At 37.9% G+C, this 14,238-nt stretch overlaps 2 protein-coding genes across 5 annotated transcripts in view; one reads left to right on the plus strand and one right to left on the minus strand.

The window, feature by feature from the left end:
• LOC137776442 (zinc finger protein 268-like) overlaps positions 1–14,238 on the plus strand; it is a 131,200-nt gene that overhangs the window by 58,076 nt on the left and 58,886 nt on the right.
• Positions 1–14,238, minus strand: part of ZNF268 (zinc finger protein 268) — a 66,499-nt gene that overhangs the window by 7,397 nt on the left and 44,864 nt on the right. For all 4 annotated transcript variants that reach the window (XM_068562916.1, XM_068562915.1, XM_068562917.1 and 1 more), the window contains 2 exons: positions 3,721–3,847; positions 3,341–3,427 (listed from right to left, as the gene is read on the minus strand). In XM_068562916.1, the coding sequence (XP_068419017.1) occupies positions 3,341–3,427; positions 3,721–3,832 (199 nt within the window). In that variant the 5' untranslated portion in view covers positions 3,833–3,847. The remainder of the gene's footprint in view (positions 1–3,340; positions 3,428–3,720; positions 3,848–14,238) is intronic.

Genomic DNA, 14,238 nt, shown 5'->3' on the forward strand with positions numbered 1-14,238 from the left:
ACGTTTTCATTACGTTTAAGTAGAGAATCGCATTTGGAAATATGGTCAAGAAGGTTTTTTTCCCTTAACTTATATGGAACCCAAACATCTAAGCAATTAACATAACCAAGCTGGTGCAAATGATTTTCAACGCTTGATTTGGATTTGGATTTTGCATATGTCGGCTATCTCCCTTGTGATATAACGTTAATTGTCCTCAATTAATGTCTCAATTCGATTGCTATCAACTTCAACTGGTCTACCTGACCGTGGACCATCGTCCAGAGAGAAATCTTCAGCATGAAACTTCGCAAACCACTTTTGACATGTTAGATCAGTCACAGCCCTTTCTCCATATACTGCCCAAATCCTTTTCTGCATTTCAGTTGCGTTTTTACCTTTCTTGAAATAATACAGTATAATAGGCCAAAAATGTTGCTTTCTTCCATCTTCAATATTAAAATGGCTACACAAATATTCACCAATTTTGATAATTTTTTTTTAGTGCACACTGATACGACAACTATCACAATACAATCTAACAAAACTGTTTCGAATGAAGTTAAAGACAACTAAGCGCTACTAGAGCCATCTTACGGAAAAAACCGAATGAACCTTTTGGCCAACCCAATACATGGTCTTAAAGTCAGAAGTGTTTCCATCAAGAAGACAACAGGCCAGTGAGTAATTAACCTTTGCCCTCAAATCATATTTGCTCATGTTTGGCTGTCAGTGTTGTCCCTGTAGACTCTGAAAGTTCATGGATACTGAATCTGTCAATTTCTGTACTTCACCCTTCCAATTCTTCTGTTGCTGCCACCACACTCCTGCTTATTTTCCCTTGGTTCCCACATCTCTGGCTTCCTTCATTTGATTTCCCAGGAAATCTAATGTATATGCTGTTGAGCATTTTCTTTACAACAATAATTGCGGGAAATTAGATCATTGCTGGTATCTCAAGGGAGAGCACAAAGAATTCAAGAAATAAGGACAGAATACCAGAGCCAGTGAGTAGAAGACAGGAATTCACAAGATTAAAGATTATTTAAACATGATTCAAGACTGTATTAAACATGATTACTGGCTGTGGCCCATCTTGAGTTTAGCCACAGAAAACAATGTAAGAGGAAATCATGCTAAGACAGCAGAACCCAGGCTCACCACGCCACGGCAGGAAGCCCCAGCACAGCCTGCCCAGCCCGGGTTCCAATGCTTCTCTGTGGTGCCACTGCTGCTGCACTCCCAGAACGACATTCCTGTTGTACCCACCCTATACTTCTCTCTACCACTCTACCTGTCTGGCTGGTTGTACGTGGATAACTTATCTTTAATTATAGATCACCAGACCATGAAGAACCACCACGTCTGATTAGAAGCAAAGATCCTAGACTTGCATTAATATACTGGAAGAATAACAAGAGGGGTGATAGAATATTTTTGAAGACGAATGGATGGAAAGAAGGGTGTGACTGGATGATGGCTAACCAAAGAGGTAGATGGAGGTGAACAGTGCTGCCTACCAAGCCGTTCTGCTGCCCTTTTCGTGGCTGGCAGAAACCTGATTTTATTTCCTACCTCCACTTGTAAGGCCATGTGCTGCAGTTAGGAAAATGGGGACCCACCTCCATACCCCTGCCGAGAGTGAAGCATGATATAGCTGAGCCAACAGTGATAGCCCCATTTCCCTCACCAGAGTCTTCTTTACACAGGGATATGTGATAAGAATCTAGCCTGCTCAACATGGTAAGTCTGCTGGGGCTTCCTGAAATAGATTTTAATGCCTGATTAAAAGGGCCATGTGGGAAGAAACAGTCTTTCTTATTTCACTGCCCACTGGTATATCTACAGGTGTTGGCTGGAACTGTAAGAGCCATCTGATGATCATGAGGGGAAGAAATCTGAGAAATACTGACATAGTTAGAATGGCAAGGCAGAGATAGACGTTTGGGGATTTAGTAAGTCAATCAGTCCCACATCAGGACATTTTGTGATGTGTGGTAATAAATCACTTCTGCCTAAATAGTTTGATTTAGGATTAATCAAAAATTGCAGCTGAAACAATCCTAATAATACAAAGATTAACTGTTGATTTATCCTGCCACACTTATGACGGAATACATAGTTGCTTAGGGAAATATATCTGACAGTAACATCAGGATGAACTAACAGTATAAAAAGAGTAAAAGGTATAAATTTGGCTAATAAGTAGAACAAGCAAGAAATGAAATAATGGAATTCCCTGGTGGTCCAGTGGTTAGGACTCCATGCTTTCACTGCCAAGGGCCCAGGTTCAATCCCTGGCCAGGGAACTAAGATTCCATAAGCCGTGTGGTGTATCCAAAAAAAAACAAGATAATATTGGGAATTATCTCATTCCCAATGAGAAGGAGGTGGGAATTGAGAAGATGGAGGCCTTAAAAGAGTTATTTTTGAAGGACCAAAATACTAACAGATTATAGCAAGACTAGTGAAGAGAACTGCATAAAAAGGAGACTTAGGCTCACGCCCCAGTGCCAGGAAGAAGAACCAGGAGCATAGCAGAACTAACAAACAGGAAGGTGAGAAGAAGTTATCATACAGCTACAGGGCAGCAGAAGAGACATTCCAATTCCAGTTTCTGAAAAATGAAACAAGGGAGTGGCCCATGCAGGGAAGATGCCCTGTGGACCAATCAAACCCAGTACCAAAGGCCAGATTAAAGAGGGATGGGGCTGTCAGTCACCAATACAGAAAGAAAAAGCTTAAATCTTCAGAGTGGAAGTCTTTTAAAACTTATAACATACGAGGAAAGTGGGGAATATAGGAAAGACCCCTTTGCACTCAGAGGAAAGAGCATGCGAGGGCAGTAAAGCATGAGGAGAATAAGCACTGTGTCGTGCAGTGTGAGAGTGGGTTCCATGGGGTTCACTTGAGTAAGGCGTGGGGGAAAGGCTTCAGGCAAGAGAACTGATATTATCAAATGATGCAGGAATACACTCAGAAAGAACAGTGATGACAAAGCCATTAGGAAGGAGAAGCAGAAAGGGTAGAATCTCCTAACACATAGGTTTCAAGGAGAAGGAAATCGGAACTGTGGTTGTTGAATATGAATGGAAGTAATTTTTTAAAAATAGAAAAAAAGTAGAAGGGGTGTGAAAGTCACATGAAAAGAGGTAAAGAGGAAAAGCTTGCTTAATTGCATAATGAAATGAGTCTAACACCACAGGAAAGTAAGAAGGAAGCTGAGAATGCCACAGAGGAGATTAACTAAGAGACAATGGTTACAAATGACCCAAAAGTACAAACACGAAGGGAACATCATGTCAGAACTCACACCAATTCTGAGTAAGAAGGAAAAGATCTAAATGTCCTGACCACTCACCCGGATGGCCCTCACTTGGAATTTGCATCATCCACAGCTCTTCTTGTTCCAACTGGAAAATGATATTCGGTTTGGTGTGTTGATACCCTGTGAATAGAAAATCACAGACAACCTGGCCCAAAACTGCCTAGGACCCAGGGATTCAGCAGAATGGGGAAGACTCGGTTTAGAGGCAGCGTGATGAAGCTGCCCTTTTGCACTTTGGCAAAGTAAACACCATTCGACCAGCAGATTCTGATGCCAAAGGGGGAATAAGAAAATCTGGCCTCTAAATATAAGCCCGAAATCACCAAGCATTTTACAAAAGTGCCCCAGCTTTCAGCAACTAACAAGGGGAGCCTGGAGATGACACACACTCCTTTCAGGGAAGTGGTACTTACCCAGGGACACCAGGTTGCTATAGTTCTCCAACATCACACTCCTGTACAGGTGCTTCTGAGCTGGGTCCAGCAGCTGCCACTCCTCCCAGGTAAAGTCCACAAACACATCCATGAATGACAATGGTCCCTGAAACAGCATATCCCCATTGAATTGCAAATCATTTTACTGAGTTTGTAGTAAACAAAAGGCTGCTAAGGGTGTCCATTATTTACATTCTACTTTGGGAGAAAAGCAAACGTTTACTGAAAATATCCCATCAATATACATTAAATCAGTCAACCTCTCATGCAACATATAAGAACACCATGTGCCAGGTATTCAACTAGGTGCAAGTAATATAAAATGGATGAAAGACAGAAGTGTTCAGCATTGCAGAGAACAGCAAAGATTAAACCCATAAAAATGTAACAGGCAGTCAAAGATGCTATGACAAAAGAACATGCAGAGAACATGGGCACAAAGGGGGAAGCAAGCAATGCTGCTTGAATGCACCAGGAGCTACCACTGAAGAGAAGACGTTAAAATTTCGTTAAATAAAAAAGGCAACAGCTGTAAGGAGCAGCCACGTTGTGGGGCGACAGATCTGAACATGAAGATACACAGATGGTAAATCAGCATATGAAAAGATGCTCAACATCATATATCATTAGGGAATTGCAAATTAAAACAGTGAGACACCATTACACATCTAGAATGGCTAAGATTTTCAAAAATGGACACCAAGTTTGAAAATGAAATTCCAAATTTGATGAAGCCATGAATATAAACATCCAAGAATCTGAACAAACTCCAAAAACGATGAACTCAAAGAAACACACATGCTCAAATTTTCAATAGACAAAGAGAACCTTGAAAGCATCAAGAAAGCAATGACTTGTTTCCTACAAGGGCTCCTCAGTAAGATTATAAGTAGATTTCTCACCAGAACCTTTGGAGACCAAAAGGCAATAAACCCATATATTCAACGAGCTAAAAGAAAAAAAAAACTACCAGCCAAGAATCCTGTATCTGACAAAACTGTGCTTCAAAAGTGAGGTAGAGGGCTTCCCTGGTGGCGCCGTGGTTAAGAATCCGCCTGCCAATGCAGGGGGCACAGGATTGAGCCCTGGCCCGGGAAGATCCCACATGCCGTAGAGCAACTAAGCCCGTGGGCCACAACTACTGAGCCTGTGCTCTAGAACCCATGCCCTGCAACAAGAGAAGCCACCGCAATGAGAAGCATGGGCACTGCAATGAAGAGTAGCCCCCACTCGCCACAACTAGAGAAAGCCCACATGTATCAACGAAGACCCAATGCAGCCAAAAATAAATAAATAAATAAATAAATAAGTGAGGTAGAAATGAAGACATTCCCAGAAGAACAAAAGGTAGTTTGCTACCACTAGACCTGCTTGGCAAGAGATGCTCAAGGGAGTCATGCACGTGAAATTAAAGAACACTAGACAATATCTTGAAGCTGTTTGAAGAAATAAAGATCTGAATAAAGGTAAATATCTGGGCAATTATAATGGTAGTATATTTGTGCCTCTACATTTCATTCTCTACATAATTATAAGAGACAAATGCATTTGAAATAATTATTAGTTTACATTTCGGGGCACACAATGTATAAAGATGTAATTCTGTGACATCAGCAATCAAAAGGGGTGGGACAGAGCTGTAAAGGAGCATAGTGTTTGTATGTTATTGAAGTTAAGCTGGTATAAATTCAAATCAGAATGCTATAACTTTAGGAAGTTAAATGTAATCCCATGACAACCACAAAGAAAATAGTTATAAAACTTACACAAAAAGCAAATGAGAAAGGAATTTAGACATTTCACTACAAAAATTCAACTAATCACAAGAGACAGTGACTGCAGGAACTGAAGGACCAAAAAGCAATAAGATACATAGAAAATAGCAAAATGACAGAAATAAATCCCTCCTTATGAGTAATTACTGTAAGTGTATATCAATAAAACTCTCCAGTGAAAAGACAGTTTGGCAAAATGGATTAAGAAACATGACTCAAATATGCTGTCTATAAGAAACTCACTTTAGATCCAAAGACACAAACAGATCAAAAGTGAAAAGATGGATAAAGATATTCCATGCAAGTAGTAACCAAAGTAGAGCAGGGGTGGCTATACTAACATCAGACAAATCAAAAAGGTTATAAGAGACAAAGAAGGAAATTACATATTATTAAAGTTTCAGTACAGCTAGAAGATAGACAATTATAAACAGTTACACCTAATAACAGATCATCAAAATATATGAAACAAAAACTGACATAATTGAAGGGAGAAATAGTTTTACAATAATAGTTGGAAACTTCAATATCCCACTCCCGATAATGGATAGAACAATCAGAAAGAAAATAAGTAAGGAAACAGAATTTAAATAAACTAACTCTAACAGACATATACAGAATATTCTACCCAAGAACAAAATACACATTCTTCTCAAGTACACATGAGACATTTTCCAGGACAGACCATATGTTAGGCCACAAATTAAATCTCAATAGATTTAAAAGATAAATATCATACAAAGTATCTTCTCTGACCACACAGGATGAAGTTAAAAATCACTAAAAGCAGCAGAAAAAAAGGAAAATTCACAAATTTGTGGGAATTAAACAATATGGTCTTAAACAACCAATGGATCAAACAAATCAAAAGGGAAATTAGTAAATACTTAGACATGAATGAAAACAAAACACAGCATAAAGTTGTTGGGATGCAGTAAAAGCAGTGTTAAGGGGAAATTTTACAGTTAAAAACACATATTTAAAACAAGAAACATCTCAAATCAATAATCTAACTTTACAACTTAAGGAAACAGAAAAAGAACAAATTAAACACAAAGGTAGCAAAAAGAAGGAAATAAGATTAGAATACAAATAAAATAGAAACTAGAAAAACAATAGGAAAAAAAAAAATCAATGAAACCAGAGCTTAGTTCTTTGAAAAGATCAACAAAATTTGATAAACCTTCAGGTAGCTAGACTGAGGGGAAAAAAAGAGAAGACTAGAATTACTAAAATCAAGAATGAAAGTGGGGAAATTAGTACTGATTCTACAAAAATATAAATGATTATTGGAAAGTACTATAAACAATTGTATGCCAACAAATTGGATAACTTAGTTGAAAGGAATGAATTCCATTTGTGTTTCTATCAAGATCAAATCACAAAGAAATAGGAAATATGAATAGATCTATAACTAGTAAGGAGATTGGGTCTGTAATCAAAAATCTCCCCCCAAAGAAGAAAAGCCCAGGCTTCACTGGTGAATTTTAACAAATATTTAAAGAAGTAATAACATCAATCTTTCTCAAGCTTTTCCAAAAACCTAAAGAGGAGGGAACACTTCCTAAGGCTCTGATACCAAATCCAGACAAAGCCACTGTAAGAAAACTACAAACTAATATTCCTCATGAACATAGATGCAAAAATCTTCAAAATAATAGCAAATCAAATTCAGCAGCTTATTAAAAAGATCATACACCATGACCAATGGGATTTATTCTTGGAATGCAAGGATGGTTCAACATTTGAAAATTGCTCAATGCAATACATCACACTAACAGAATGAAGTTAAAAAAATGATTATCTCAATGCAGATTATCTCAATTGAAGCATGTGACAAAATTCAACACTCTTTCATGATAAAAACACTCAACAAAGTAGAAATAGAAGGAAAGTACCTCAACATAATAAAACCCACATCTTAAAAACCCACAGTGAACATCATACTCAATGATGAAAGACTAAAAGCTTTTCTTCTAAGATCAGGAATGAGGCAAGAATGCCTGCTTTCTAGACTTCCCTGGTGGTCCAGTGGTTAAGAATCTGCCTTCCAATGCAGGAGACATGGGTTCAATCCCTGTTCAGGGAACTAAGATCCCGCATGCCACAAGGCAACTAAGCCCATGCACTCCAGAGTCCACGCACCACAACTAGAGAGAAGCCTGCGCGCCACAATGAAAGATCCCACGTGCTGCAACTAAGACCCAATGCAGCCAAATAAATAAATAAACTTTTTTTTTTAAAAAAAGGAATGCCTTCTTTCTCCACTTCTATTCAACATAGTGCTTCAAGTTCTTGCCAAAGCCATTGGACAAGAAAAAGAAATAAAAGGCATCTAAATTAGAAAAGGAGTAAAATTATCTCTGTTCATGGACAATATCTTCCTATATTATATAGAAAATCTTAAAGATTCCACACACATACACACACACACACACACACACACACACACACAAAACCTAGTTAGAACAAATGAATTCAGCAAATAACAGGATACAAAGTCACACACCAAAATCAGGTGCATTTCTATACACTAACAATGATCAATCTAAAAAACAAATTATGAAAATGATTCCATTTATAGAATCATCAAAAAGTAATAACTGAACCTAGGAGATAAATGACTTGTAGAATGAAAACTGAAAATCTTGCTGAAAGAAATTAAAGAGCACATAAATAAATAGAAACATAGCCTATGTTCCTTAATATTAAAATGTTAACACTACCCAAAGTGATCTACATATTCAATGCAATTGCTAATAAAATTCCAATGATGTTTTTTGCAAAAATAGAAAAACCCACCCTAAAATGCATATGGAAGCTCAAGGGACCCTGAATAGCCAAAACAATCTTGAAAAAGAACAAAGCTGGAGGACTCATACTTCCTGATTTCAAAACTTACTACACGGGACTTCCCTGGCGGTGCAGTGGTTAAGAATCCTCCTTCCAATGCAGGGGATGCGGGTTCGATCCCTGGTCAGGGAACTAAGATCCCACATGCTGCAGGGCAACAAGGCCAGCACACCACAACTACTGAGCCCGCACACTCTGGAGCCCACGCACCACAACTAGAGAGAAGCCTGTACACCGCAACTGGAGAAGACTGCATGCCACAACAAAAAGATCCTGTATGTCACAACGAAGATCCTGCATGCCGCAACTAAGATCCAATGCAGCCAAATAAATAAATAAATATTTTTTTAAAAAACTTACTACAAAGCTACATTAATCAAAACAATGTGGTATTGGCATAAAGGTGACAATGGAATAGAACAGAGTCCAGAAATAAACCCCTGCATATATGGTCAAATGATTTTTGACAATGGTTCCAAGACCATTTATGGGGAAAGTCTTTCCAACAAATACTACTGGGAAAACTGGATATCCACATGAAAAAAATGAAGTTGGACCCTCATCTAACATTATATAAAAATTAACTCAGAATGGATCAAAGACCTAAATGTAAGACCTAAAACTATATAAACCCTTAGAAGAAAACATAGGGCAAAAGCTTCACAATGTTAGATTTGGCAATGATTTCTTGAAAATGACACAAAAGGTACAAGCAACAAAAGAAAAAACCAACCAATTGGACTTCATGAAAATTAAAAAATTTTTTGTGTCAAAACACAACATCAACATAGTAAAAAGGCAACTCCCAAAATGGGAGAAAATATCTGCAAGTCATATATCTTATAAGGGATTAATATCTAGAATATATAAAGAACTAAAACTCAACAACAAAAAACAACCTATTCAAAAGTAATCAAAGGATTTGAATAGACATTTCCCCAAAGAAGATATACAAATGGCCAATAAGCACATGAAGATGCTGAACATCACTCATCATAACAAAAATGCAAATCAAAACTACAATGAGGGACTTCCCTGGTGGCGCAGTGGTTAAGAATCCGCCTGCCAATGCAGGGGACACAGGTTCGAGCCCTGGGTCAGGAAGATCCCACATGCCACGGAGCAACTAAGCCTGTGCACCACAGCTACTGAGCCTGTGCTCTAGAGCCCAGGAACCACAACTACTGAGCCCGTGTGCCACAATTACTGAAGCCCGCACGCCTAGAGCCCATGCTCTGCAACGAGAGAGGCCACCACAGTGAGACGCCCATGCACTGAAACGAGGAGTGGCCCCAGCTCGTCACAACTAGAGAAAGCCCATGCAGCAGCGAAGACCCAACACAGACAAATTAATTAATTAATTAATTTTTTTAAAAAAACCTATGAGAGTCTGCTCACACTCATTAGGATGGCTATCAAAAACCATGAAAATAACAAGGGTTGGCAAGGATGTGGAATAACTGGAATGCTTGTACACTGCTGGTGGGGATACAACATGGTGTAGCTGCTGTGAAAAACAGTTTGGTGGCTCCTCAAAAAATTAAAAATTATTATTACCATATGGTCCAGCAATTTCATCTCTGGGTATATCCCCAAAGGAAGTGAAAGCAGGGTCTTAAAGAGATATTTCTACATCCATGTTCACAGCAGCATTAATATTCACAGTAGCTAAAACGTGAAAGCAATCCAAGTGTCCATGGATGGATAAATGGATAAGCAAAATGAAGTATATACATACAACAAATTATTATTCAGCTTTAAAAAGGAAGAAAGTTCTGCAGTATGCTATAACAAGGATGAACCTTGTGAACATTATGTCAAGGGAGATAAGCCAGTCACAAAAAGACAATTACTGTATGACTCCACTTATATGAGGTAACTAGCGTAGTCAAAATCATAGAGATGGAAAGTGGAATGGTGCTTGCCAGGGGTTATGGGGGGCGGGGGGAGTTATTGTTTAATGGTATAGAGCTTCAGTTTTTCAAGAGGAAGAGCATTGTGGAGACAGATATGGTGGTTATGATTGCCAGTGTTATGAATGTATTTAATACCACTGAATTGTCACTTAAAATGGTTAAGATGATAAAAGAAAATATGTGTGCAGAAATACGTATGCTCCAAAATACAAACAGTGGTTTAAAAAATCAAAGATCTAAAACATGGAACAATATAGGGTGTTCATGGATTGGAAAACTCAGTATTGTTAAGATGTAAATTTTCTCTAATTTGCCTCATGGATTCACTGTAATTCCAATCAAAGTCCTAACAAGTTTTTTTGTAGCTATCCACAGGCTCTTCTATAATTAATACGGAAAGGCAAAAAACTAGAACAGCCAAAACAATTCTGAAGAACAAAGGTGCAGCACTCCCACTAGCCCACTTTAAGACTTCCTATAAAAGCAAGATAGCATGATACCGGTAAAAGATTAGACACAAAAATCAACGGAACACAAAAGAGAGCCTAGAGATAGACCCACATAAACACTGTCTCTTGAAAAAAAAAATTCTTTTTTTCATAAACACACAAAAGCAATTCAATGGAGAAAGGATCACCTTTTCAACAAATGGTGCTGGAACCCTTGCACATCCATACACATAAAAAATGAACCTCAACACATACCCCACACTCTATACAAAAATTAACTAAAAATGGATCACAGACTTAAATGTGAAAGCTAAAACTTTACAAATTCCAGAGCAAAAAAATTTTTAATTTGTGCACTTTTGTTTGGGCAATGAAATTTTAGATATGACACCAAAAGCAAAACCCATTTTAAAAAATTAAAATTCAGAAAATAAACTTTATCAAAATTAAAACATTTTGCTCTGTGAAAGTTGGTGTCATGGAAATGAAAACACAAACCAGAGACTGGGAGAAAATATCTGAAAATCACTTTTCTTATAAAGGATTTAAATCTAGAATAACACAGAATTCTTAAAAATCCATGACAACAGATGGCCAAAAAGCACATGAAAAGATGCTCAACATCACTAATTACTAGAGAATACAAATCAAAACTGCAATGAGGTTATCACCTCCTACCAGTCACAGAATGGCCATCATCAAAAAATCTATAAACAGTAAATGCTGGAGAAGATGTGGAGAAAAGGGAACCCTCCTACACTGTTGGTGGGAATGGAAATTGGTACAACCACTATGGAGAACAGTATGGAGGTTCCTTAAAAAACTAAAAATAGAACGACCATATGACCCAGCAATCCCACTCCTAGGCATATACCCAGAGAAAACCACAATTTGAAAAGATACACGCACCCTAATGTTCACTGCAGCACTATTTACAATAGCCAGGACATGGAAGCAACCTATGTGTCCATCAACAGAGGAATGGATAAAGAAGGTGTGGTACCTCTATGACATAAATCACAGCAAGGTCCTTTTTGACCCACCTCCTAGAGTAATGGAAATAAGAACAAAAATAAACAAATGGGACCTAATGAAACTTAAAAGCTTTTGCACAGCAAAGGAAACCGTAAACAAGACGAAAAGACAACCCTCAGAATGGGAGAAAATATCTGCAAACAAAGCAACTGACAAAGGATTAGTCTCCAAAATATACAAGCAGCTCATGCAGCTCAATATCAAAAAAACAAACAACCCAATCCAAAAATGGGCAGAAGACCTAAACAGACATTTCTCCAAAGAAGACATACAGATTGCCATCAAACACATGAAAAGATACTCAACATCACTAATCATCAGAGAAATGCAAATCAAAACCACAATGACGTATCACCTCACACTGGTCAGAATGGCCATCATCAAAAAATCTACAAACAATAAATGCTGGAGAGGGTGTGGAGAAAAGGGAACCCTCCTGCACTGTTGGTGGGAATGTAAATTGATACAGCCACTATGGAGAACACTATGGAGGTTCCTTAAAAAACTAAAAACAGAACTACCATATGACCCAGCAATCCCACTACTGGGCATATACCCTGGGAAAACCATAATTCAAAAAGACATATGTACCACAATGTTCACTACAGCACTACTTACAATAGCCAGGACATGGAAGCAACCTAAATGTCTACTGACAGATGAATGGATAAAGAAGATGTGGCACATACATACAATGGAATATTACTCAGCCATAAAAAGAAACGAAACTGAGTTATTTGTAGTGAGGTGGATGGACCTAGAGTCTGTCATACAGAGTGAAGTAAGTCAGAAAGAGAAAAACAAATACCGTATGCTAACACATATATATGGAATCTAAAAAAAAAACGGTTCTGAAGAACCTAGGGGCAGGACAGGAATAAAGACGCAGACATAGAAAATGGACTTGAGGACACGGGGAGGGGGAAGGGTAAGCTGGGACGAAGTGAGAGAGTGGCATGGACATATATACACAACCAAATGTAAAATAGATAACTAGTGGGAAGCAGCCGCATAGCACAGGGAGATCAGCTCGGTGCTTTGTGACCACCTAGAGGGGTGGGATAGGGAGGGTGGGAGGGAGGCTCAAGAGGGAGGGGATATGGGGATATATGTATACACATAGCTGATTCACTTTGTTATACAGCAGAAACTAACACAACATCGTAAAGCAATTATACTTCAATAAAGATATTAAAAAAAAAAAAGGATGAGAAAGCATGATTTTGTAGCCCCAAATCCTGAAGAGCCGTATGTAATATCTTAATGTCATGCCCATCAAACTCAGTAAGTTTGGCTTCTGCCCTCTCAAGACAAAATAAATAAGTTAAAGAATAAAAAAAAAATTTTTTTCAATGATGCGGTACATATATACAATGGAACATTACTCAGCCATAAAAAAGAACAAAATAATGCCATTTGCAGCAACATGGATGGACCCAGAGATTGTCATACTCAGTGAAGCAAGAAAGACAAATGTCATATGATATTGCTTATATGTGGAATCTAAAAAAATGGTAGTAATGAACTTATCTACAAAACAGAGACAGAGTCACAGATGTAGAAAATAAACTTATGGTACCAGGGGATGGGAGGAAGGATAAACTGGGAGATTGGGATTGACATATACACACTAGTATATATAAAATAGATAACTAATAAGAACCTACTGCACAGGGAACTCTACTTAATACTCTGTAGTGGCCTATATGTGAAAAGAATCTAAAAAAGAATGGAGGGACTTCCCTGGGGGTCCAGTGGTTAAGACTTCACCTTCTAATGCAGGGGGTGCGGGTTCAATCCCCGGTTGGGGAGCTAAGATCCCACATGCCTAGGGCCAAAAAAAAAAAAAAACCAAAACATAAAACAGAAGCAATATTGTAACAAATTCAACAGACTTTAAAAAAAAATGGTCCACATCAAAAAAAAATCTTAAAAAAAAAATTAAATTAAAAAGAGTAGATATATGTATAACTGATTCACTTTGCTGTACACCTGATACTAACACAACATTGTAAATCAACTATACTCCAATAAAAATTTTTTTTTAATATTAAATTAAAAAAAAAAATCAATGACAAGAAAACAGATACTTCACCAAAGATACAGAAAGAATAAAACACATATAGAAATATACTCAATAACACTAGCTAGCCATTAGGGAAATGCAACTTAAAACCACAGTAAAATATTACCTCACATCTATTAGAATGGCAAAATTTTTAACAACCTGACAATACCTAGAACTGGTCAGGATGAGGAACAGGGACGCTCATTCACTGCAAGTGGGAATGCAAAACTGCAAGGCACTCTGGAAGACGGTCTCTTAAAAAGCTAAACATAGAATCGCCATACAATCCAGCAATCATGCTCCTAGGTATTTACCCAACTGATCTGAAAACTCATGTCCACACAAAAACCCACACGTGAATGTTGATAGCATTCATAATCACCCAAAACTGGAAGCATCCA

Source organism: Eschrichtius robustus, chromosome 14 (assembly GCF_028021215.1).
Source record: "Eschrichtius robustus isolate mEscRob2 chromosome 14, mEscRob2.pri, whole genome shotgun sequence".
Classification (NCBI taxonomy): Eukaryota; Metazoa; Chordata; class Mammalia; order Artiodactyla; family Eschrichtiidae; genus Eschrichtius; species Eschrichtius robustus.